This window comes from Somniosus microcephalus, chromosome 11 (genome assembly GCF_052327205.1).
Source record: "Somniosus microcephalus isolate GS21.2 chromosome 11, FLI_Smic_1.0, whole genome shotgun sequence".
NCBI classification, from domain to species: Eukaryota; Metazoa; Chordata; class Chondrichthyes; order Squaliformes; family Somniosidae; genus Somniosus; species Somniosus microcephalus.
Window position 1 is genome coordinate 102,418,171 of NC_140997.1, and position 21,642 is coordinate 102,439,812.

The following is a 21,642-nucleotide window of genomic DNA, read 5'->3' on the forward strand; positions in this document are numbered from 1 at the left end:
TTTTTCACCGGGCAGCGCGCTCTGGGGTGTTTGGCCTGGCCACAGAAGTAGCATTTCTGGCCTTGGGACACTGCTGTCTGGCCTTGGGACACTGCTGCGGTAGTTGGGCCGTTGCTGGGATGTGGCTGGGGTGGCACGGCGCTATGAGACGGTCCTACCGTGTCCCAGGCTGTCGTTCCCCGCGGCGTCCACGGTGCAGAGGAGTAGGCATCCATGACCCGGTAGGCTGCGTCCAATGATAGTGCGAGTTCAGAGGCCTTGTTGAGGTCGAGGTCACTCTGCTCCAACAATCGCTGTCGGGTGTAATTGGACCTGTGGCCCGTTACAAAAGCGTCCCGGATAAGTTCCTCTGTGTACACGGCGGCCTTTACATCCTTACAACCACAGGCCCGGCCAAGCACAGACAGTGCCTGAAGGTATTCCTCGGTCGATTCCCCAGGTTGTTGTTTACGACTCCCCAGGAGGTGCCTGGCGTACACCTCATTCACTGGGCGCGTGTACTGGTCCTTGAGGAGCTTGAGAGCAGCCGTGTACGAGGTCGCGTCCTGGATGACCGAGTACGCGCGGTAGTTCACTTTGGAGGTCAGGACATCCAGTTTTCCTCATCTGATTTGACCGTTGCAGCGGAGGCGATCAGGAATCTTTCAAAGCACCTAAGCCAGTGAGCAAACTTGGTGGATGCGTCCACCTCCCGATGGTCTAAGTCCAGGCATGCTGGTGTGAGGATCTTCTCCATTATAAAAAATCTTGTTAATAAAATTGATGCGCTATCAATTACTCAAAAGACTGAGGTTAAGCGAGTAACTAACAGGCTTTTATTAACAAGAGAATGAAGGTGTGCCTCGAGTGGTCGACCAGTCCAGGATACAGAGGGACTGTGGAGCAGTCACCTTTATACCTGGACTCGTGGGAGGAGTCAGCCGAGGCATGTACAGACACGTGGAATACAAACACCCACACAGGCAGGTATAACTGGTTTACCACAACCCTCCCACCCAGCTTTGTGTTGTCTGCAAACTTGGAGATATTACATCCAATTCCCTCGTCCAGATCATTAATATATATTGTGAACAGCTGGGGTCCTAGGACCGATCCTTGCGGTACCCCACTAGTCACTGCCTGCCACTCGGAAAATGACACGTTTATTCCAACTCTTTGCTTTCTGTCCGCCAACCAGTTCTCTATCCAAGTCAATACCTTGCCCCCAATCCCATGTGCCTTAATTTTGCACGCTAATCTCTTATGCGGGACCTTATCGAAAGCCTTCTGAAAGTCCAAATACACCACATCCACTGGTTCTCCCTTATCTATTTTACCATTTACTTCCTCAAATAATTCCAATAGATTAGTCAAGCACGATTTACCTTTTGTAAATCCATGTTGACTTTGTCCGATCCTGTCACTGCTAACGAAGTGCTCTGCTATTACATCTTTTATAATGGACTCCAGCATTTTCCCCACTACCGATGTCAGGCTTACCGGTCTATAATTCCCCGCTTTTTCTCTACCACCTTTTTTGAATAGTGGGGTAACATTAGCTACCCTCCAATCTATGGGTACTGTTCCAGAGTCTATTGAGTTCTGGAAGATGACCTGCAATGCATCTTCTATTTCTAGGGCCACTTCCTTAAGTACCCTAGGATGTAGATTATCAAGCCCTGGGGATTTATCGACCTTCAGTCCCATCAATTTTCCTAGCACCATTTACCTACAAATACTGATTTCTTTCAGTTCCTCCCTTTCATCAGACCCTATGTTCCCCGACATCTCTGGGAGGTTATTTGTGTCCTCCTTTGTGAAGACAGAACCAAAATATGTATTTAGTTGGTCTGCCATTTCTTTGTTCCCCATCATAAATTCCCCTGATTCTGACTGCAAGGGACCTACGCTTGGCTTCACCAATCTTTTTCTCTTCACATATCTATAAAAGCTTTTACACTCAGTTTTTATGTTCTTTGCAAGCTTACTCTGATATTCTATTTTCCCCTTCTTAATTAATCCCTTTGTCCTCCATTGTTCAATGCTAAACTGCTCCTAATCCTCAGGATTATTGCTTTTTCTGGCCAATTTATGTCCTCTCCTTGGATCTTATGCTAACCCTAATTTCCCTTGTTAGCCACGGTTGAGTCACCTTTTTTGTTTTATTTTTATGCCAAACTGGGATGAACAAATTCTGTAGTTCATCCATTCAGTCTTTGAATGTTTGCCGTTGCCTATCCACCGTCAACCCTTTGAGTGACATTCCCCAGTCAATCCTACCCAACTCGCTCCTCAGACCATCGTAGTTTCCTTTATTTAAATTTAGGACCTTAGTCTCTGAGTCAACTACTTCATTCTCCATCTTAATGAAGAATTTGATCATATTATGATCGCTCCGACCCAAGGGGCCTCGTACAACAAGATTGCTAATTAATCCTTTCTCGTTACATAATACCCAGTCTAAGATGGCCTGATCTCTGGTTGGTTCCTCGACATATTGGTCCAGGAAACCATCCCGTAAACACTCCAGGAATTCCTCCTCCACAGTATTGTTACTAATTTGGTTAGCCCAATCTATATGTAGATTAAAGTCACCCATGATGACTGCTGTGCCCTTATTGCACGCTTCTTTAATTTATCAAGGGATATGGGGAGAAAGCAGGGACAGGGTACTGAATTTGGATGATCAGCCATGATCGCATTGAATGGCGGAGCAAGCTCGAGGAGCCGAATGGCCTACTCCTGCTCCTGTCTACTATGTTTCTATGTTTAAAACCACGGGAAGATACTGCAAATACTTGGACAACAGTAAAGATTGATTCAGCCCACAAATGGTTAAATATCTTCTTCAGAATGTATTTCTTACACAGCCTAACAATCGGCACTGCTTGTGGAGAAACTGGATTTTTGTTGACTCCCTGACATGGGTGAGTTGATCACATTCATCACAAAGAGATCGAGCGTCAACTGCAGAAAAGATGCAACATCGCAAACCCTAAAAATTCGGTTGCTTTGTGCCTCTTAGGGAGTTAACGGGCACAAAGCAACTAGCGACTGGGCGCGGCGCCGCCAAAGCCTCCCACAAAATTCAGTGGAAGGTTAGCGACGGCAGTAAGCGTTAGAGCCCCGCGGCGCTGCGCCGCCAGCGATGACATCATCACCATACACAGCTACCCGCTCGCGCACCGGCCGCGAACTTTGGTAGCGCCCCTGACTTACCGCCGGACGCTATGCCCGACAGGGTCAGGGAGGCCTACCTGCAGCTGGGGCAGCGCAAATTAAAGGGGAGGTGCCGGGCGGCCATTTTTGTTGCTGGCTGCCAGCACCTGCCCCCTCTGAAGGCCCCCCCACCCGCGGAGTGCCGGCTGCGCTCTGTGAGGAGCCCGGCACTCCTCTTGCGTGCCGGGCTCTTTTGCCAGCACTCCGATCCCGGTGGCCCAGCTGGGCCCCGGGTCGCACTGTGCTAGGCTCCTCCCCTTTAAGAAGGGGCGGAAGGCCTGCAGTACCACGGTGTGACGTGCCGCAGCACCCCGATATTCCCTCGCAGCACCCCAAGAGCGAGGCAGGGCACTTCCAGCAGCGCCCCGCTTCCCTTTTGGGGCGCTACCGGTGAATTTCGGCCGCAGGGGTGCTAATTTTTTGGGGCATTAAAAGTAGCGCCCCGGCGCGACTCAATTTTTCCTGGGTTACATTGAGAACATTCTGGTCTGTATGGCTCAGAACCACACCAAGCATTTGCCCCACAAGTCATGACTTCCTTTTATTTAAAACAGTTAATACTGCACACAGTTTCGAATGTAATTTGGACACGTGCTAAACATGCTTTCCTCCGCTTGTTTACTGTGAAGGATAGAATGAAAGCAAGAGGCAGGGAATTGTACTTCCTGTTATAAATCTCATCATCATGAAGAAACGACTCATGAAATAACACTGGACGGCCAGCTGGTGGCGCCGTCCAAGGAGTATAAATACTCGGGTGTGGCCCAGCTTGCCCATGGACATTTTGTAAGACAGGAACTAGTGAAGTACAACTAGACCTCCATGTTTTGAAACAAGTTGACTAAAGCCTTGCTTCATACTCAAACCAAGTGCGTAGTGAGTTTAATTACGTCAATTTAATCAACTTAATATCAACTCCATGCTCTGAGTGATTTTGGGAACAGCCAGCTACGACTTCAACTGCAGAAGGAAACTCTGGCATAGTAATCAAATCATCATGGACAAACTACTCAGACCCGCCCGTCTTGACCTGGACCCGAATTCAACTACAACTGCTAAGGTATGGAAACACTGGTATCGTACCTTCAGCAACTTCCTCAGGGTGTGTGGTGAGAATGTTCCTGATAAATTAGAGATACTTGCTAATTATGTATCTCCTCATGTGTTTGACTGTATCAAAGTCTGTGTAGACTATGACTCCGCTATTCTAATATTACAGCGACTATATGTTAAGGCCCCAAACGAAATTTTTCTCGGCATCTACTAGCCACAACTCGACAACAACCTGAGGAATCACTTGTCGAATTCCTTCAGAAACTTTGCAGGCTCAGCAAGGATTGTAATCTTAAAGCTGTCACAGCTGAGCAGTACCAGGAGGAGTTAATTTGTGATTCCTTTATTAATGGGATTGCATCTCCCTTCATACGCCAGTGTCTGTTGGAGAATAAAACCATCGAATTACAGGCTGCCTATGACCAGGCATGTTCCCTGGATTTGCAAAGAGGAATGCAGATACCTATCTTTAACCTCGTGCACGGGCTGCTGCTATCACTTTTAATGACTCCTTCGATAGGTCTCAGGCGGAAGCCCTCACTGATGATGACTCTAACCTAGCGGATGACAACCCTATCCTAGAAGCCTTCACTGATGACGACCCCGCCCAAGCAGCATCTTGGCAATCTGGAAGGAAGTGTTTCTTCTGTGGAGGTGCGTTCCATTATAGGAAATTTTGTCCTGCTCGTAACGTACCCTGCAATCATTGCAGCAAGAAAGGTCACTTTTCTAAGGTATGCCAGTCAAGAGCCTCTATTAGTAAGAAAGGCCACTTTTCTAAGGTATACCGATCGAGAGCTCCTGTTAGTTTTGCAGCTACTATCTATAAAACTGCTCCTCCCCCAAGAGCCACTACTAAGGTTACAGCTGCTATCTATGAAACTGCTCCTCCCCCAAGAACCACTGCTAAGGTTACAGTCGTCAAGGGTAAAATTGCTCCTGCTCCCATCACAGATGTTTTTCCCCAAAGTCTGTCCCATGCAGCCACAAAAGTTTCGGTAAATGGACACATTTTGAGCGCACTAATCGACTCATGCAGCTCTGACAGCTTCATTAGTGAGCGGGCTGTCAGTAAGTTAAAACTGCGTATTTACCCCTCAGACAGGGCTCTAATGACACTGACCACCAACTCTTCCGGCTTTTGTCTTGTCGACCTTATTCTCAATGGCCGCACTTATTTCTCCACCCGGCTCAGGGTGCTCAAAAACCTATGCAGTGATGTGCTCCTGGGACAGAGAAACAACACAAAAGACTCACTTTCGAGTTTGGAGGGTCAAAGCCAGAGCTTATTATTTGCTCGACGAGCCCTCCTTGTTTGCCAATCTTTCCCTCCGATGTAAGCCCATAGTCACTAAATCACGACGTTTCAGCCAAGATGATCGATCCTTTATCAAGGCAGAAATCTCTCGCCTTCTAGCTGACAGTATCATTGAGCCATGTTCATCTTCCTGGCGGGCTCAAGTCGTCGTTGTTAAAAATCCTCTGAAGCAACACAAGAAACATCTTTGCATCGATTACTCGCAAACTATTAATCAGTATACCAACCTGGATGCCAACCCACTACCATGCATCAATGATATGGTCAATAACCTTGCCAACTACAAGGAATTTTCAACTTTTGATTTAAAGAGCGCATATCATCAAGTACCGTTAAAGGACTCTGACAAAAAGCATACGGCCTTTGAGGCCAATGGTCGGCTTTATCAGTTTTGTCGCCTTCCATTTGGGGTCACCAATGGGGTGGCCATGTTTCAACGAGCAATGGATAGCCTAGTCAAAGAGGAGAACTTAACGGGCACTTTTCCATATCTAGATAACATCACCATTGCTGGTCATGACCAGAAGGAGCATGATGCCAATCTCCAGAAATTTTTTGACATTCTCGGTCGTCGCAACTTAACCTTAAATGAGTCCAAATCTGTGACATCAGTACCATCAGTCAACATCCTTGGCTACTGGGTGGGCAATTGTGTCATCAAACCGGATCCGGAGCGACTTCGTCCACTTCAGGAACTTCCTCCCCCTACGAATCTCGGCTCTCTTTGTCGGGCACTCGGCAAGTTCTCCTATTATGCGAAGTGGATACCCCACTTCTCCGACAAGATCCACCCCTGCTTCACGCGAAGTCATTTCCATTGGCGGCAACGGCTAGTTCAGCTTTCAACTTCCTCAAGCAAAAACTGGAAAAAGCCACGCTTCATTCCATTGATGAAAATCTTCCTTTCGTGGTCGAGTGCGATGTATCGGAGGTGGTGATCTCTGCTACCTTGAATCAAGGTGGTCGACCCATTGCATTTCTGTCCAGAACTTTGCAGGGTAGCGAGCTCCATTATCCTCCTGCCGAGAAGGAGGCTACGGCCATCATCGAAGCTGTACGTAAATGGAGTCATTTTCTCGCTTGTCGCCATTTCACACTTATAACCGATCAGTGCTCCGTGGCCTTTATGCTGGATAACCGGAAACGCACTAAGATCAAGAATAACAAAATACAACTCTGGAAGATGGAATTGGCCGCCTTTGGATACACCATACATTATCGACCCGGCAAAGAGAATGTGGCCCCGGATACCCGCACGCGGGTATTCTGCTCTTCTATGTCAACTTCGACTCTTGCGGATCTTCATACTGACTTATGCCATCCTGGCGTTACCCGGATGTTGCACTTTGTGCGATCTAAAAATCTCCCATTTTCTACGGAAGTATGTGAAAAGAACATGCTCCTCCTGTAGAATTTGTGCGGAATTAAAACTGCAATTCTTCCGTCCATCAGATGACTCGCTCATACACGCTATGCAGCCTATGCAGCGACTCAGCATTGACTTTAAAGGGCCATTGCCTTCCTCAACGCGAAACACCTACTTACTTACTATGGTGGATGAATATTCACGCTTTCCCTTTGCTTTCCCCTGTCCCAATGTGCTTACTTCCACAGTGTTCAAATGCCTTGATCAAGTCTTTTCCCTTTGCAGTACGGCCAATTAAATCCACTCTGATCGGGGTCCCTCCTTCATGTCAAGCGAACTCAAAAGTTATCTTTCCCAACGGGGTATCGCCACAAGTAAAACATCATACCATCCCATCGGTAACGGACAGGTTGAGAGATACAACGCTATCATTTGGAACGCTGTTCATCTTGCACTAAGGTCACGCAACCTACCAGACCAGCAGTGGGAAACTATGCTCCCTGAAGTGTTACATTCCCTCAGGTCTCTTCTTTCTACATCCTCCAATGTCACTCCTCACGAGCGATTCTTCAGGTTCCAGCGTCGCTCCACTCATGGGACGTCCCTACCATCATGGTTGGCAGCTCCCGGCCCCGTGCTGCTCCGAAGATTTGTCCAATCTTCCAAAAACGATCCCCTCGTCGACGAGGTGGAATTCACAGACATAAATCCCAGGTACGCGCACGTGCGGTACCTTGATGGCCGGGGGTCCACCGTTTTGCTCCGAGATCTGGCTCCCTGTCCAACCGGTGCCACGGACCCAACTGATAGAGGGACCCACAGTAGTGATGCCGACATTCTGCGCTCTTTTGAAGATGACGCCCTACCTGGGACATCAAGAGATCTGCCGGCTACCCCACCGGATCCACTCAGGGAGACAAGCGCTCCCCGTGGGATAGCCACCCGAAGCCAGTACACCAGTCAATCCCTGGCTATCAAACAAGATGAAGCCAGCTCTGCGCCTGTGGGGATCCGCATCCAGTGTCATGATCGTCCCAGTCTCCCTCAGGTCAATCAAGGCGACACAGGCTCTGTCAATCTACCAGTACGGATCAAGCGGCCCAGGGACCCAGACACGGTCCAGGAAGACGTGCCTTCCAGCCATAAACAAAGATCTAAAAGTCTGCGGCGATTCGTGGTCTGCCTAATCCATTAAGAGGAAGTCGTCGGATTTCCAAATCTTTTCGGCAGGAAGAATGTTATAAATCTCATCATCATGAAGAAATGACTCATGAAATAACACTGGACGGCCAGCTGGTGGCGCCGTCCAAGGAGTATAAACACTCGGGCGTGGGCCCAGCTTGCCCAGGGACATTTTGTAAGACAGGAACTAGTGAAGTACAACTAGACTTCCATGTTCTGAAACAAGTTGATTAAAGCCTTGCTTTATGCTCAAACCAAGTGCATAGTGAGTTTTATTAGGTCACTTCCATTCCATGATTTTCTATTGGGGATGGTGAGAAACCACATCATATGTAGCCAAGCTGCCTGCTGTGTCATTTTTGGGTCAAGCAATGTGCATTTTCTAGGGTGGGTGTTTTAATGTTTTGAAAAAGAATTATTGCACTGCTTAAACATTCAACAGAATTTAAGTGACTAAATGTTAGGGATGGCCAGGATTTTGCCACGCATATCATTGGGTCAGAGCCATCTGATTCCCTGTTAGGACTGAATGTCTGCTTTCAGAGTGTGCAAAAATACTGCAGAAGGTAGCCAGAGCCAAACAGGTTTGCACAGTTAAATCCTACTTTATAAAAAAAATCTTATTTGTAGTTGTGTGGAGGATTCGTGTTTTGAAAAATCCTTGGAGGATGTGGTGGTGTTGTCCGAGTCAGGTATAATCCAAGTATCCTTTCCCTCTGCCCTTAATACAAGCAGTCACAGCTAGAAGAAAGCAAGCATTCTTCCAACAAAGAGATGTCTTTGCACCCGCTTTAACCACAGGACCTTTTAACGAGACCACATATGTAGTGACTGCAACACTTCCCGATCTGAACTGGTGTCTATGCCAAGGATTCACCCCCACCCCCTCTACTAATCAGGCAAATATTGTATCTCTCCACGCAAAGCCACATTAAACAGATTGGCAAAGTGAAAATTGTGAGTTCAAAAGTGCTTAAGTTGTGTCATTTATGTCAACATAATTGAAATGATTGGAAAAATAAAAACAAATTTATAGTCAACACCGACCCCCCAAGTAATCTTTCCCATGGTAGATTCCTTTCCACCAACATTCCCTTCCCCTTTCAGCTGTCCTTTGATAGCCCACAATCTATCCTTTAGTCGCAACCGGGAGTCAGTCGAGCCACGCTAAATAACATGGTTTCTCGTTTCTTTCCTTTTCTCTCTTCCCCCCAAGTCTCTCTTCTCCCCAAGTCGCTTTGTTGTGTCTGTGCGTCTGTGTATGGGTGTGTGTCTGTGTGTGTGTGTGTGTGTGTGTCTGTGTGTGTGTGTGGGTGTGGGGTATGTGTGTGTGTGAGAGTGTGTGTGGGTGTGTGTGTGTGTGGGGTGGTATGTCTGTGTTAGAGTGTGTGAGTGTGTGTGTGAATGTGTGTGTGTGTGGGGGGGGGGGTGTGAGAGTGTGTCTGAGATTGTATGTGAGTGTGTGTGGGGTGTGTGTGTGTGAGAGTGTGTGAGCGAGTGTGTGAGAGAGTGTGTGTGAGAGTGTGTGTGAGTGTGTGTGTGGGGTGTGTGTGTGGGGTGTGTGTGTGTGGGGGGTATGTGTGTGTGTGTGTGTGTGTGTGTGAGTGTCTGTGTGAGTGTGTGTGAGTAAGTGTGTGTGTGGGGTGTGTGTGTGGGGTGTGTGTGTGTGGGGGTGGTATGTGTGTGTGTGTGTGTGTGAGTGTCTGTGTCAGTGTGTGTGAGTAAGTGTGTGTGTGGGGTGTGTGTGTAGGGTGTGTGTGTGTGTGTGAGTATGTGTGTGAGTGTGTGTGTGGGGTGTGTTTATGTAGGGTGTGTGTGTGGGGTGTGTGTGTGTGTGAGAGTGTGTGTGTGTGTGTGTGTGTGTGTGTGTGGTGTCTGTGGGGTGTGTGAGAGTGTGTGTGTGTGTGTCTGTGCTTTTTTTTAAAACCCACTGTGATTGAGAGCCTGCCAATGGAAATAAGTGCGAGGCCAATCTGTCAGCTTCATTGAAGCTTTCTTACATAAAGGGGGCTGACCTTTCGAGTCTGATCAATCACCAAGCCTGTCTCTTCGCACAGACTGTGGGAGATATCAAAGTTTCCACCATTAAAAAATTCCCTAAAAGCAGGCAGGAAAACACAACTTGGGGGGTGGGGAGAGAGAGGGTGGCAAAAGATTCTTTAATCATGAAAATAAGAGCCTCTGAGGCATTGTATTATTGACACAGGAAGCGGAGAAGGAACAATGGTTTTATTGGATCAAACTATTGAAACTGCAGGGCTATTTAATTAAAAAAATTAAAATCTTTTAAAAAAAAACTTTAACTCATAAACAGCCTTTTGCAAATAGGTTACCACCTGCAGTTTCTGCATCAGCTGTGTCGATCGAAAGTGAACTAACTTTAGGGCTACAGCAGCTGGTATGATTTTTGGAGTTGATCCAAGCTCTTCGCTCGTCTGTATCACCATTAAAGGCTAGATTTGAGAAGGCTTGCACACGGTTTTGTCTTTACTCTCTTGTTCTGCCATTCCTGATAAGTGGAGAACAGAACAGCAGGACCAGGCCATGAATCTACAGATGGGGGTTCACCAACACTGTCCCCCCCACCCCCAGCCCCTGTTGAAATCAGACATTTCCAATACAAGGTCAGTGAATCCCATCCTCCCCACCTCAGAAGCTTTTTGAAATGTAAATCTGACTTTTTACTTTGAAAAAACACGGAGCAGGAATCTCACTGGGATTGTGCGTGTGGCCAAGGGTGGGGGGGAATGTTTGGCAAATATGACTACCAAGTTGTACGCTAAACATTTATACTTCTGAAAGATTACATTTCCAAGACGAGACTTCAAAATGATATATATTAGCAAGGATCTCACCATAAGCAGTAATCAATCTGGAAATTCCTTAAGAGTCAATGACAAGGTCATACATCACACTATTTTACTATCTGCAGGATATATTTAAAGGTGTTCTCTAATAAACATCACAGGCCCATTAAAAAAATGTTTACACAGTGGCAGCACTGCGTAGTGGTAAGTGAGGAATGAACTACAGAAATTATCACCTTACAATCAGACATTAGTCCCTCAATACCTGTGCTCTCAGCACTAAAAGTAAACAAAATAGTCGCTGTCATCCCAGGCCATCGCAGAGTCTAGCTTCTTTATTGACATCATCAGTAAAAAGGGCCTTCATCTGCTCTATTTAAAAGCCTTGATTTCTGACGGAGAAATAACACGCAAATATATGTACGGCATCTTCATGAAGCCCAACTTAAATGTTACGCCGCTTGTTGTGTATGTAATATGTGTGCTACTTTGAACCTATGGACAGGACTGCACTACTTGTTGGGCGTAGTGGTACGCAGTACCACTCCTGGCCATAGGGGTATAAATAGTACTGTGGGTACTGATCTCCCCTCAGTTCCCGCCTGTGGGCATGAAGTAAAGACCTACGTATAGTCCCTACCTCCAACCAGTAAAGACCTGTTTTATTGTTACTGATTAAGTCTGAGTATTAATTACTTGAACATCTCACAGATGTAACACTGGCGACGAGTCTGATTCGGACCCTGCGGCAGTCACTCCACGGCAGCTTCGTCCACAGCCAGGACGTTGCAGAGAGGTTTCCACCCTCTCCACCCCACTGGAAGACATCCTGACCTCGGAGCCTCCATCGGCGACCGTCAGCTTCTTCTCCAGCTTGGTGGTGGGTAAGCCGTTGTCTGAGCCGGGCAGCGACGCGACAGGCAGTCGACCGCGTTGGCCGCACGAACGGGGCTGGGGGAGCTGGAGGAATAGGGCGCGAGAGCCGCTTCGAGCGGGAGGCGTTTCAACAGAGCGATCGCATCTCCTGATAAGAGCCGAGAGCCGCTTCGCGATCCAGCGATCGCATCCGCTGATAAGGGCCGCACTCGGGCGATCGCGGCGAAGATAAGGGCCGCACTCAGGGGCTGAAGTGAGACGGCGTTGGGGGACGGGTGAAGACCGCCAAGCGCGGGAAAACCGCCATTTTGTGGGCGGAGGACGACGGCAAGAGCGGGAAGCCGCCATCTTGGATAGCAGTAAAAAAATAAATCTGAGAAATTGCAAATCTGATAAAGTACTACAATGCCTAAACACGGGAATATTAGCAACTTTGACAGTGACATCGAAGATTGGGCCATATATGTTGAACGAGTTAAAAATTATTGTAAGGCCAATAAAATTCATGAGGCTGATAAAGCACTAACATTATTAAATTTAATGGGTGCGAAGACATACGGGCAATTGAAACACCTGTTATCACCAGATGAACCGGCGGATAAGACGTTCGATGAGATTGTTACTGTCCTGAAAGATCATCTAAACCCCACGCCGCTGATGCTAGCGGAACGATTTAAATTTTATGACAGAAGGCAGCTACAGCATGAAAGCAATGCTGATTATTTGCTGGAATTGCGTAAATTAGCGAAATATTGCCAGTTTGGAACGGGACTGACAGAGGCACTTCGAGACAAATTTGTGTGTGGTTTATTTAAACAGGATACACAAAAGCGACTGCTCGAGGAGAATGAGCGGACGCTTGAGAAGGCGGTCACTATGGCAGCAGCACACGAAGCCGCAGCGAGAGGCACGGCAGTAATGCAGCTACGGTCACCGGAGCTCAGTTCACACAAATTGGGTGTGAGTTCTGGCAAATGTTATCGTTGTGGAAAGACAACGCATGATCAGAACCAGTGTTGGTTTAAAAACCAAGAATGTAGAACTTGTGGTAGGCTTGGACATATAGCTAGAGTATGCAGGTCAGCGAAGAAGACCAGCAACAAGAAGTCACCGCAAGGAAAATACGCAAAGGTACACAAGGTGACCGAACAGGAGTCCGATTCAGACGCTAGCAGTAATGAACTGGCTAGCTTAAGAGTACTCAACGCTGGTAAGGGTGCAGACCTCCAGACAATTTGGGTCACTCTTCAGATAGAAGGAGTCCAAGTAAAACTGGAATTGGACACTGGATCGGCATTGACGGTCATAAATAAGAAAGATTACGGAAAGTTATTCCAACATATTCCCCTACAGGATACGGGGATTATATTGGAAACATACACGGGGCAAAGAGTGTACCCCATCGGGAAAATAGAGGTTGCAGTGGTCCACAAGGGCGAAGACAGTCAAATAATGGACTTATATGTGATATCTGAAGGAGGTCCTCCACTACTAGGACGGGAGTGGATTAGGAAAATGAATATGGACTGGCATTTCCTACAAACAATAACGAGTGAGAACTCGGTGAAGATAGTCGGCCCAGACTCTGGAACGGCTGATGGTAAGCCCAACTCAGGTGCAAAAGACAAAGTTTCAGCACAGAATTCCACTGAGCAACAACAACATAGTTTAACTGTGGATTCTGAGTCTGGCAAGTCTACTGATGTGCCCATTTCTGAGGGACACCGGGCTCGAACTCAACTCCATTTCAAACTACAACAGCAATTAGAACAAATGCTTCGCCGTTGTGAGCAAGAGTTGAATGCAACGAAAGAGTTCTTTGATATAGAGTTGGAGAATCTGGAAAGACAACAGAAGCAGCTGATGGATAAAATGGAGCAGGAGCACACAAAACGTCTGACGTCAGAGGAGTTAACGGTCAGCCAACTCCTGCATATGCTGAAGGACAGGACTCTGAAATGGGAAAAACTTGAACACGAACTTCAATATTCAAACGAAAGGGGTTCGGAGCTCTCAAAGGTTATTGGAAGAGCTGAGGTGGCAACACAGACTGAGATGACTGCAACAGAGCAGCCCTTGGATGCCAAAAGTACGCTGACTCACGTCAACGTAGAACAACAGACCGCTGAAACAGCTGCTCCGGTAGAGGGATTGAATAGTCCGATCAATCAATCTCCAAAAGAAGTTGAAGTAGTAAAATCTCAAATGAGGTCATTAGTAAACGACTTGCTGAAAGCCCAGAAAAAGCTGGATGAAGAGGTACGCATGAAGAAGTCTCTTCAGGAAAGATGTCTGGACTTGGAACAAAAGCTGGCTAACGCCCAGCTGGGTATGGAGGAAATAGAAGACCCTCTCGCTGGCCTAGATCAGGACGACACCGAATATTACTATGTCCTGTCCTGCCCAACTTGTAACTTCGACTCCCACCATACAGAAATCATGGAGGAGCACCGAAAGTCTACGGAACATCGGGAGAAGGTGGCTCTACTACGGAAAAAGGAGGGAGAGAAGGAGGAACTGCGCATGCAGCTGGCAGCTGACAGTGGAGCCCAGAGAGTCTCCAAGAAGCAGAAAAGGAAAAGTCGAAACAGAAGATGACCCATCTGAACCATTATTACCTCTACCAGATCACACACGTGGTCCCTCCGAACGGAGCCAATTCAGTTCGGAAGTTCAAACTGTTAAATCCATGGAAGGACTATTGAATGAGTCACTCCAGCAACGTGAACCGACTCCACCACAGAGATTGAATCTGTGAACTGTTTTCCGCAGAGACTGAATCTGTGATCTGTTTTGACATGAAGTTATCTATGTATCTATGTTATTCTGTTATGTAAACCTGAAGTTATATATGTATATATGTTATTACGTTATGTTAAATGGGGAGATGACTGTAAAGCTAGGAAGGGAGGAATGTTGTGTATGTAATATGTGTGCTACTTTGAACCTATGGACAGGACTGCACTACTTGTTGGGCGTAGTGGTACGCAGTACCACTCCTGGCCATAGGGGTATAAATAGTACTGTGGGTACTGATCTCCCCTCAGTTCCCGCCTGTGGGCATGAAGTAAAGACCTACGTATAGTCCCTACCTCCAACCAGTAAAGACCTGTTTTATTGTTACTGATTAAGTCTGAGTATTAATTACTTGAACAACTCACAGATGTAACACTGCTCACAAAGCACAAGGGAATCCAGGGAACAAAGGCATGCATCATCCTTCATGGCAAATTCAACAGCAAATTCAACAGGTCAGTATCTCGAATTGTCCAGTTTACCCTTCTTTTGCTCTTTTGATCTTAAGATTCCTCCCATTCCCCCTCATACCAGTCAGTCTAAATAAAGCATTTCCCATGCTGTTTGGAATTAGGAACATAGGAACAGGAGGAGGCCATTCAGCCCCTTGCACCTGTTCTGCCATTCAGTTAGATCATGGCTGATCTGTACTTTAACTCCATTTACCCGCCTTGGTTCCATAATCCTTAATACCCTTACCTAACAAAAATCTATCGATCTCAGTTTTGACATTTCCAATTGACCCCCGCATCCACAGCTATTATGGGGGGTGAATTCCTGATTTCCACTACTCTTTGTGTGAAGAAGTGCTTCCTGACATCACCCCTGAACGATCTATCTCTTAATTTTAAGGTTATGCCCCCTTGTTCTGGACTCCCCCCCCCCCCCCCCGGCCAGAGGAAATAGTTTCTCTCCATCTACCCTTTAATTATCTTAAACACCTCGATTAGATCACAACCTTCTAAACTCGAGGGAATACAAGCCTAGTCTGTGCAGCCTGTCCTCAAAATTTAACCCTTTTAGCCCCGGTATCATTCTGGTGAATCTGCACTGCTCCCCCTCCAAGGCCAATAGATCCTTCCTGAGGTGCGGTGCCCGGAGCTGAACGCAGTGCTCCAGATGCAGTCTGACCAAAGCTTTATTGAACTGTAGCATAACAACTACCCCTTTGTATTCCAGCTCCTTGAAGATCCCACTTACAATCTATCACTGTGGAAATCTGCCTCTCACTACAAGGGAGGGAGAGCAAATGTCAAATTATTACAAATTAAGTTAAGCGATAAACAAGTAGCTGTACCAGGAGGCCATCAGATTCCCAATGCTTGAATCCCAGTCTCAACTGACATTTCAACTCACCCGCCTTCACTGGGTTATGCAGGGTTTTAGCCAGACAAAATTGCAGGCAGAGCATTAGGATGGAGAGGAAGGGGAGAGAGATAAACCAGTGGGAACAGTCTGTCAACTTGCCATAACCAAGCTTTCCATGGACATCAAAAGACCTCACCTTCACATCTTTCCTATTGCCAACTCCCTGCCAACTCCCCAGTCTGTCTGCCAGTGGTACTCTTATATTCAAAGTAGAGCTGCATTAACCGAGCCCAGAGCAGACCTCAAGACAGATGCAAAGCATTTCAGTAAACTAAATTAAAAATACATATAGTGCATCAACAAGTGAAATGTGACAGCTTATAGCACTGTTATAAGTTAGAATCATATGATACAGCACAGAAGGAGGCCATTCAGCCCATCATGTCTGTGCCAGCTCTTTGGTAGAGCTATCCATTAATCCCATTCCCCTGCTCTTTCCCCATAGTCCTATAAATGTTTTCCCTTCAAGTATTTAACTACTTATCCTTGAGTTTAATTGGAGAAGTTCTTTCTCACCTCGATTTTAAAATCTTTATCCTTGTTTTCAATTCCCTCAATGGCCTCGCCCCTTCCCTATCTCTGTAACCTCCTGCAGCCCTACAACCCTCTGAGATCTCTGCGCTCCTCCAATTCTGGCCTCTTGTGCAGCCCTGATTTTCATTGCTCCACCATTGGCGGCCATGCCTTCAGCTGCCTGGGCCCTAAGCTCTGGAATTCTCTCCCTAAACCGCTTTGCCTCTCTACCTCTCTGTACTCCTTTAAGACGCTCCTTAAAACCTAGGTCACCCGTCCTAATATCTCCTTATGTAGCTTGGTGTCAAATTTTATTTAATAATGTTCCTGTGAAGTGCCTTGGGACATTTTACAATGCAAGTTGTTGTTCATACTAATAATTTTTTACCACGTTTAACTTCTCCATTAATGAAAATTTTACTATCAAGGCAAATTGCTAGTTGCCCAAAATAATGATCCATCTAGTTAAGGTAATGAATGGAATTATCATAAGGTTGCTGGTAAACCAAGAGATTCACTGATCTGGAAACAATTAAAAGACTTGATTTCGATAGCGCATGTTGAAAACGCAACAGCCAATTTGTGCACAGCAAGGTCCCACAAGCAGCAATGTGATAATGACCGGGATCTTTTACGTACACCTGAGAGAGCAAACAGGGCCTCGGTTAAACACCTCATCCAAAAGACAGCACCTCTGGCAGTGCAGCACTCCCTCAGTACTGTGCTGGAGTGTCAGCCTGTATTTTGTGATCAAGTCTCGGGAGTGGGACTTGAACCCACGACCTTCTGACCCAGAGGTGAGAGTGCTACCACTGAGTCACAGCTGACACAGTGCTTATATTGACTTACATTGCTGTGAGTTGTCACAATCAAAAGTGCACCTAGAGTCATATCATTTTAATCCCCCACATAATACATCAGTCCAAGAGCAAGCACCCAGAACGATTCACATATTATGATGCACCGTAACACATCCGTTCTTTATTTTGAAAATCTCAATCACATTATTACGGCAAGTGATTTACTGCTCAGAAACCAGCATTTTCACTCACTCTGGGATATTTTATTCAAAGTTGCAGAATTCAAGCATCTATTCACAGTACAGGCAGCAAGTGTAGAAATTGGTTATAATGATCAGGAAAGACTGAACAGGCTGGGGTTCTTTTCTCTAGAAACATAGAAACATAGGAGTAGGCCATTCGGCCCCTCGAGCCTGCTCTGCCATTCAATGCAATCATGGCTGATCATCCAAATTCAGTACCCTGTCCCTGCCTTCTCCCCATATCCCTTGATCCCTTTAGCCTTAAGAAATATATCTAACTCCTTCTTGAATATATTTAATGAATTGGCCTCAACTGTCTTCTGTGGTAGAGAATTCCACAGGTTCACCACTCTCTGGGTGAAGAAATTCCTCCTCATCTCAGTCTTACCCCTTAACCTTAGACTGTGACCCCTGGTTCTGGACTCCCCCACCATCGGGAACAGCCTTCCTGCATCTAATCTGTCTAGTCCTGTTAGAATTTTATAAGTTTCAATGAGATCCCTTCTCATTCTTCTAAACTCTAGCGAATATAAGCCTAATCGACCCAATCTCTCTTCATACGTCATTCCTGCCATCCCAGGCATGAGGTAGAAAAGAGAAGGCTGAGGTAACCTAATACAGGTCTTTAAGATGATGAAAGGATTCAATAGGGTAGAAGTAGAGAAGATGTTTCCACTTGTGGGGGAGACCGGAACTAGGACCCATAAATATAAGATAGTCACTAATAAATCCAGTAGGGAATTCAGGAGAAACTTCTTTATCCAGAGAGTGGTGAGAATGTGGAACTCGCTACCAGATGGAGTAGTTGAGGCGAAGAGCACAGATGCATTTCAGGGGAAGCTAGGTAAACACATGAGGGAGAAAGGAACAGAAGGATAGGCTGATAGGGTGAGATGAAGAGGGGTGGGAGGAGGCTCATGTGGAGCATAAACACCTGCATAGACCAGTTGGGCCAAATGGTCTGTTTCTGTGCTGGAAATACTGTGTAAAAATTAATGGGATTTGTAGTGGGATGTTGTGCTGCTTCAGATTACTTCTCCTAACCATTATCGATCATTTTGCTATATCTTACAAGCCAGGAGTTATTGGCCATCCCTCGTTGCCCCAAGGGCATTCAGAGTAAACCACAGAGTGTGGGACCAGGGTCACATTTGGCCAACACTGGGTAAGGGTAGCAGGTTCCCTACCCCAAAGGGCGCTAAGGTGTCAACTATGGCTCAGTGGGTAGCACTCTTGCCTGCGGAGTCAGAAGGCTGTGGGTTCAAAATCCTAATCCAGAGATTTGAACACAAAAATGCATGCTGACACTTCAGTGCAGCCCTGAGGGAGTGCTGCACTGTCGGAGGGCGGGCCTGTTTTTCAGATGGAGCATTAAACCGAAGCCCTGCCTGCCCTCTTAGGTGGATGTAAAAGATGACATGGCACTATTCGAAGAGCAGGGACGTTCTCCCAGTGTCCTGACCAATACTTATCCCTCAGCCAACATCACTAAAACAGATTATCTGGTCATTATCACATTGCTGTTTGTGGGAGCTTGCTGTGCGCAAATTGGCTGCCGTGTTTCCTACATTACAACAGTGACTACACTTCAAAACTACTTCATTGGCTTTAAAGTGCTTTGGGCGCCATGAAAGGTGCTTTAGAAATGCAAGTACTTTATTTCTATTTTTAGTGAACCAGTTGGCTTTTTACAACAGTCTGGCAGCTTCCATGGACATTTTCCAGTACCAGTCCACAGATTACCAGATTTATTGAATTCAACTTCACAGCTTGCCATGGAGGGAATTGAGCCCATTGTCCCTGGGTTGCTAGTCCCGTACTACTAGAACTAGGTCACCATACACAGGTTATATGCAATATGCATGAAAACATGGTACAGAGTCAGTTTAGTTTGTGCAGGATCCAGGCTTTGTTTTCTAGGAGTCTGCATTGAAAAGATTTGAATCATCGAATAATTTGAATTAACCAAGATAAGAAGAAAATGGGAATTATGTGACTTTGAATTCAGAGCAATAGATTGTAATCTTGTACACATTTACAAGTTGATAGAATTACATCACTGCTTAGGAAAGAGGGCACTATATCTCTATAATTCTGACAAACGCTAGATATATTAGCAATTATCTAGCACGGTATTATCGCTAAAATTAAGTAAAACATTACTCCCTTTACAGTAATCTAATTGATCTGAAGTAATCCCATTCCAAAAGGAAGCCAGACCATAATTCTCAGACATTTTCCACTGAGGCACATTATGTTGGGCTTTGGCACGTTTTGGCCTGGTCTTACAGCTTGACCATAGATCAAGAGGCCTTAGCTTCAACAGTGGAATTGGACTCAGCATTATAGTAAACAATATAAGAGGTTCAACATCCCATCCGCCGCCTTAAACATTCACTCCCTCCACCACCGGCATACCGTGGCTACAGTGTGTACCATCTACAAGATGCACTGCAGCAACATGCCAAGGCTTCTTCGGCAGCACCTCCCAAACCTGCGACCTCTACCACCTAGAAGGACAAGGGCAGCAAGTGCATGGGAACACCACTGATGTGCCTCAATAAATCCGAGACTCAATGTTGGTGGAACAAAGCAAGGCTTTTATTAACTTAGAAGGTAACACAGTAGAGAAGTGTCTCCCCATCCAGATGTCTGCTGTACTGGATGCGAGACACGCTGGGCCTGCTTACATAGGGGCCAGGTATGGGCGGAGCCCTACACAATACAATACAAGTGAGGAAACGGAACTGAGGTGAGGGAAATGAAACTGAAACTAAACCACAGTCACAGGCACACAGAGAATACAGATGAGTGATGATGGCATATTTCATCACAACCACCACCTCCAAGTACCCCTCCTAGTCACACACCCTGACTTAGAAGTATCTCGCTGATCCTTCATCATCACTGGATCAAAATCCTGGCACTCCCTCCCTAACAGCACCGTGGGAGTACCTTCACCACACGGACTGCAGCGGTTCAAGAAGGTGGCTCACCAACACCTTCTCAAGGGCAATTAGGGATGGGCAATAAATGCTGGCCTTGCTACCGACGCCCACATCCCGAGAACTAATTTTCAAATATTATAGTGTTAAAAAGGAAAGAATAATGAGCTTTTATGGCAGAGGTACCACAGCATATCAGTTAACTTGAAGAGATTCCTAGCTCTATCCAAGTTCACCCCACAGTAAGGTCATCACTGCTGCAGTCAGCCCAGACCATGCCAGAATAAATAGCAACTCTCAGCAGCAGCCTGGGGTGGGAATAAGAACTACACTAAAACCAACTAGGAATTATATTCATCTCTGACCTCTCATCATCACTCAAACACAAACAGAAATAAGAGTCAGCCTGTGGCTGAAGCTTCGAAAGAATGATATCATACAAGCAGTGATCCACCCTCTAAAGGATAAGGTTACAATAAAATACCATGGCCAAAATATTCTCCTTAACTAGCTACAGTGCAAATCATACAGCACGGAAGGAGGCCATTCGGCCCATTGTGCCCAAGACGGCTCTTTGAACGAGCTCTCCAATTACTCCCACTCCTCCTGATCTTTCCCCAAAGCCCTGCGAATTTTTGCTTTTCAAGTATTTATCCCATTCCCTTTGGAAAGTTACTATAGAAAATCTGCTTTCATCGCCCTTCCAGGCAGCGCATTCCAGATCAACAACAACAACAACTTGCATTTATATAGCGCTTTTAACATAGTAAAATGTCTCAAGGAGCTTCACAGGAGCGTAATCAAACAAAATTTAACACAAGCCACATAAGAAAATATTAGCTTGGCCAAAGAGGTAGGTTTTTTAAGGAGAGATAAAACCTCACTGCATAAAAAAAAATTCTCTAGACAAAAAAAGACCAAGGTCCATCTAGTTTGCCTTCAACCATACGACGATAATGAGGTTGTTGACCAATCACAGCAATCAATCTCTATCAGTGAGTCTCCAACAGATCCAGACATGAGGCGAGGAAAACCCCCAGTGGTGGAGAGATTTGGCAAACCATAGGTCCAAAGTCACCTGTTCCTACCGCAAGCTACACTTACCACATAATTACTTCTCATATTACTCATATACTGTACCCTCAAAATATTATTTTCACATACCAGTGGTTACTCAA

General features: G+C 46.1%; 1 protein-coding gene across 1 annotated transcript; it reads left to right on the forward strand.

Moving 5' to 3' along the window:
• Positions 1-10,584: 10,584 nt before the first annotated feature.
• LOC147110803 (uncharacterized) lies at positions 10,585-19,274 on the forward strand. Its single transcript, XM_085999962.1, has 3 exons — positions 10,585-10,741; positions 11,636-13,128; positions 19,217-19,274. Exons 2-3 carry the CDS (start codon positions 12,206-12,208, stop codon positions 19,272-19,274), a joined length of 981 nt encoding a protein of 326 aa, XP_085856088.1. The 5' UTR covers positions 10,585-10,741; positions 11,636-12,205.
• The last annotated feature ends 2,368 nt before the right edge of the window (positions 19,275-21,642 follow it).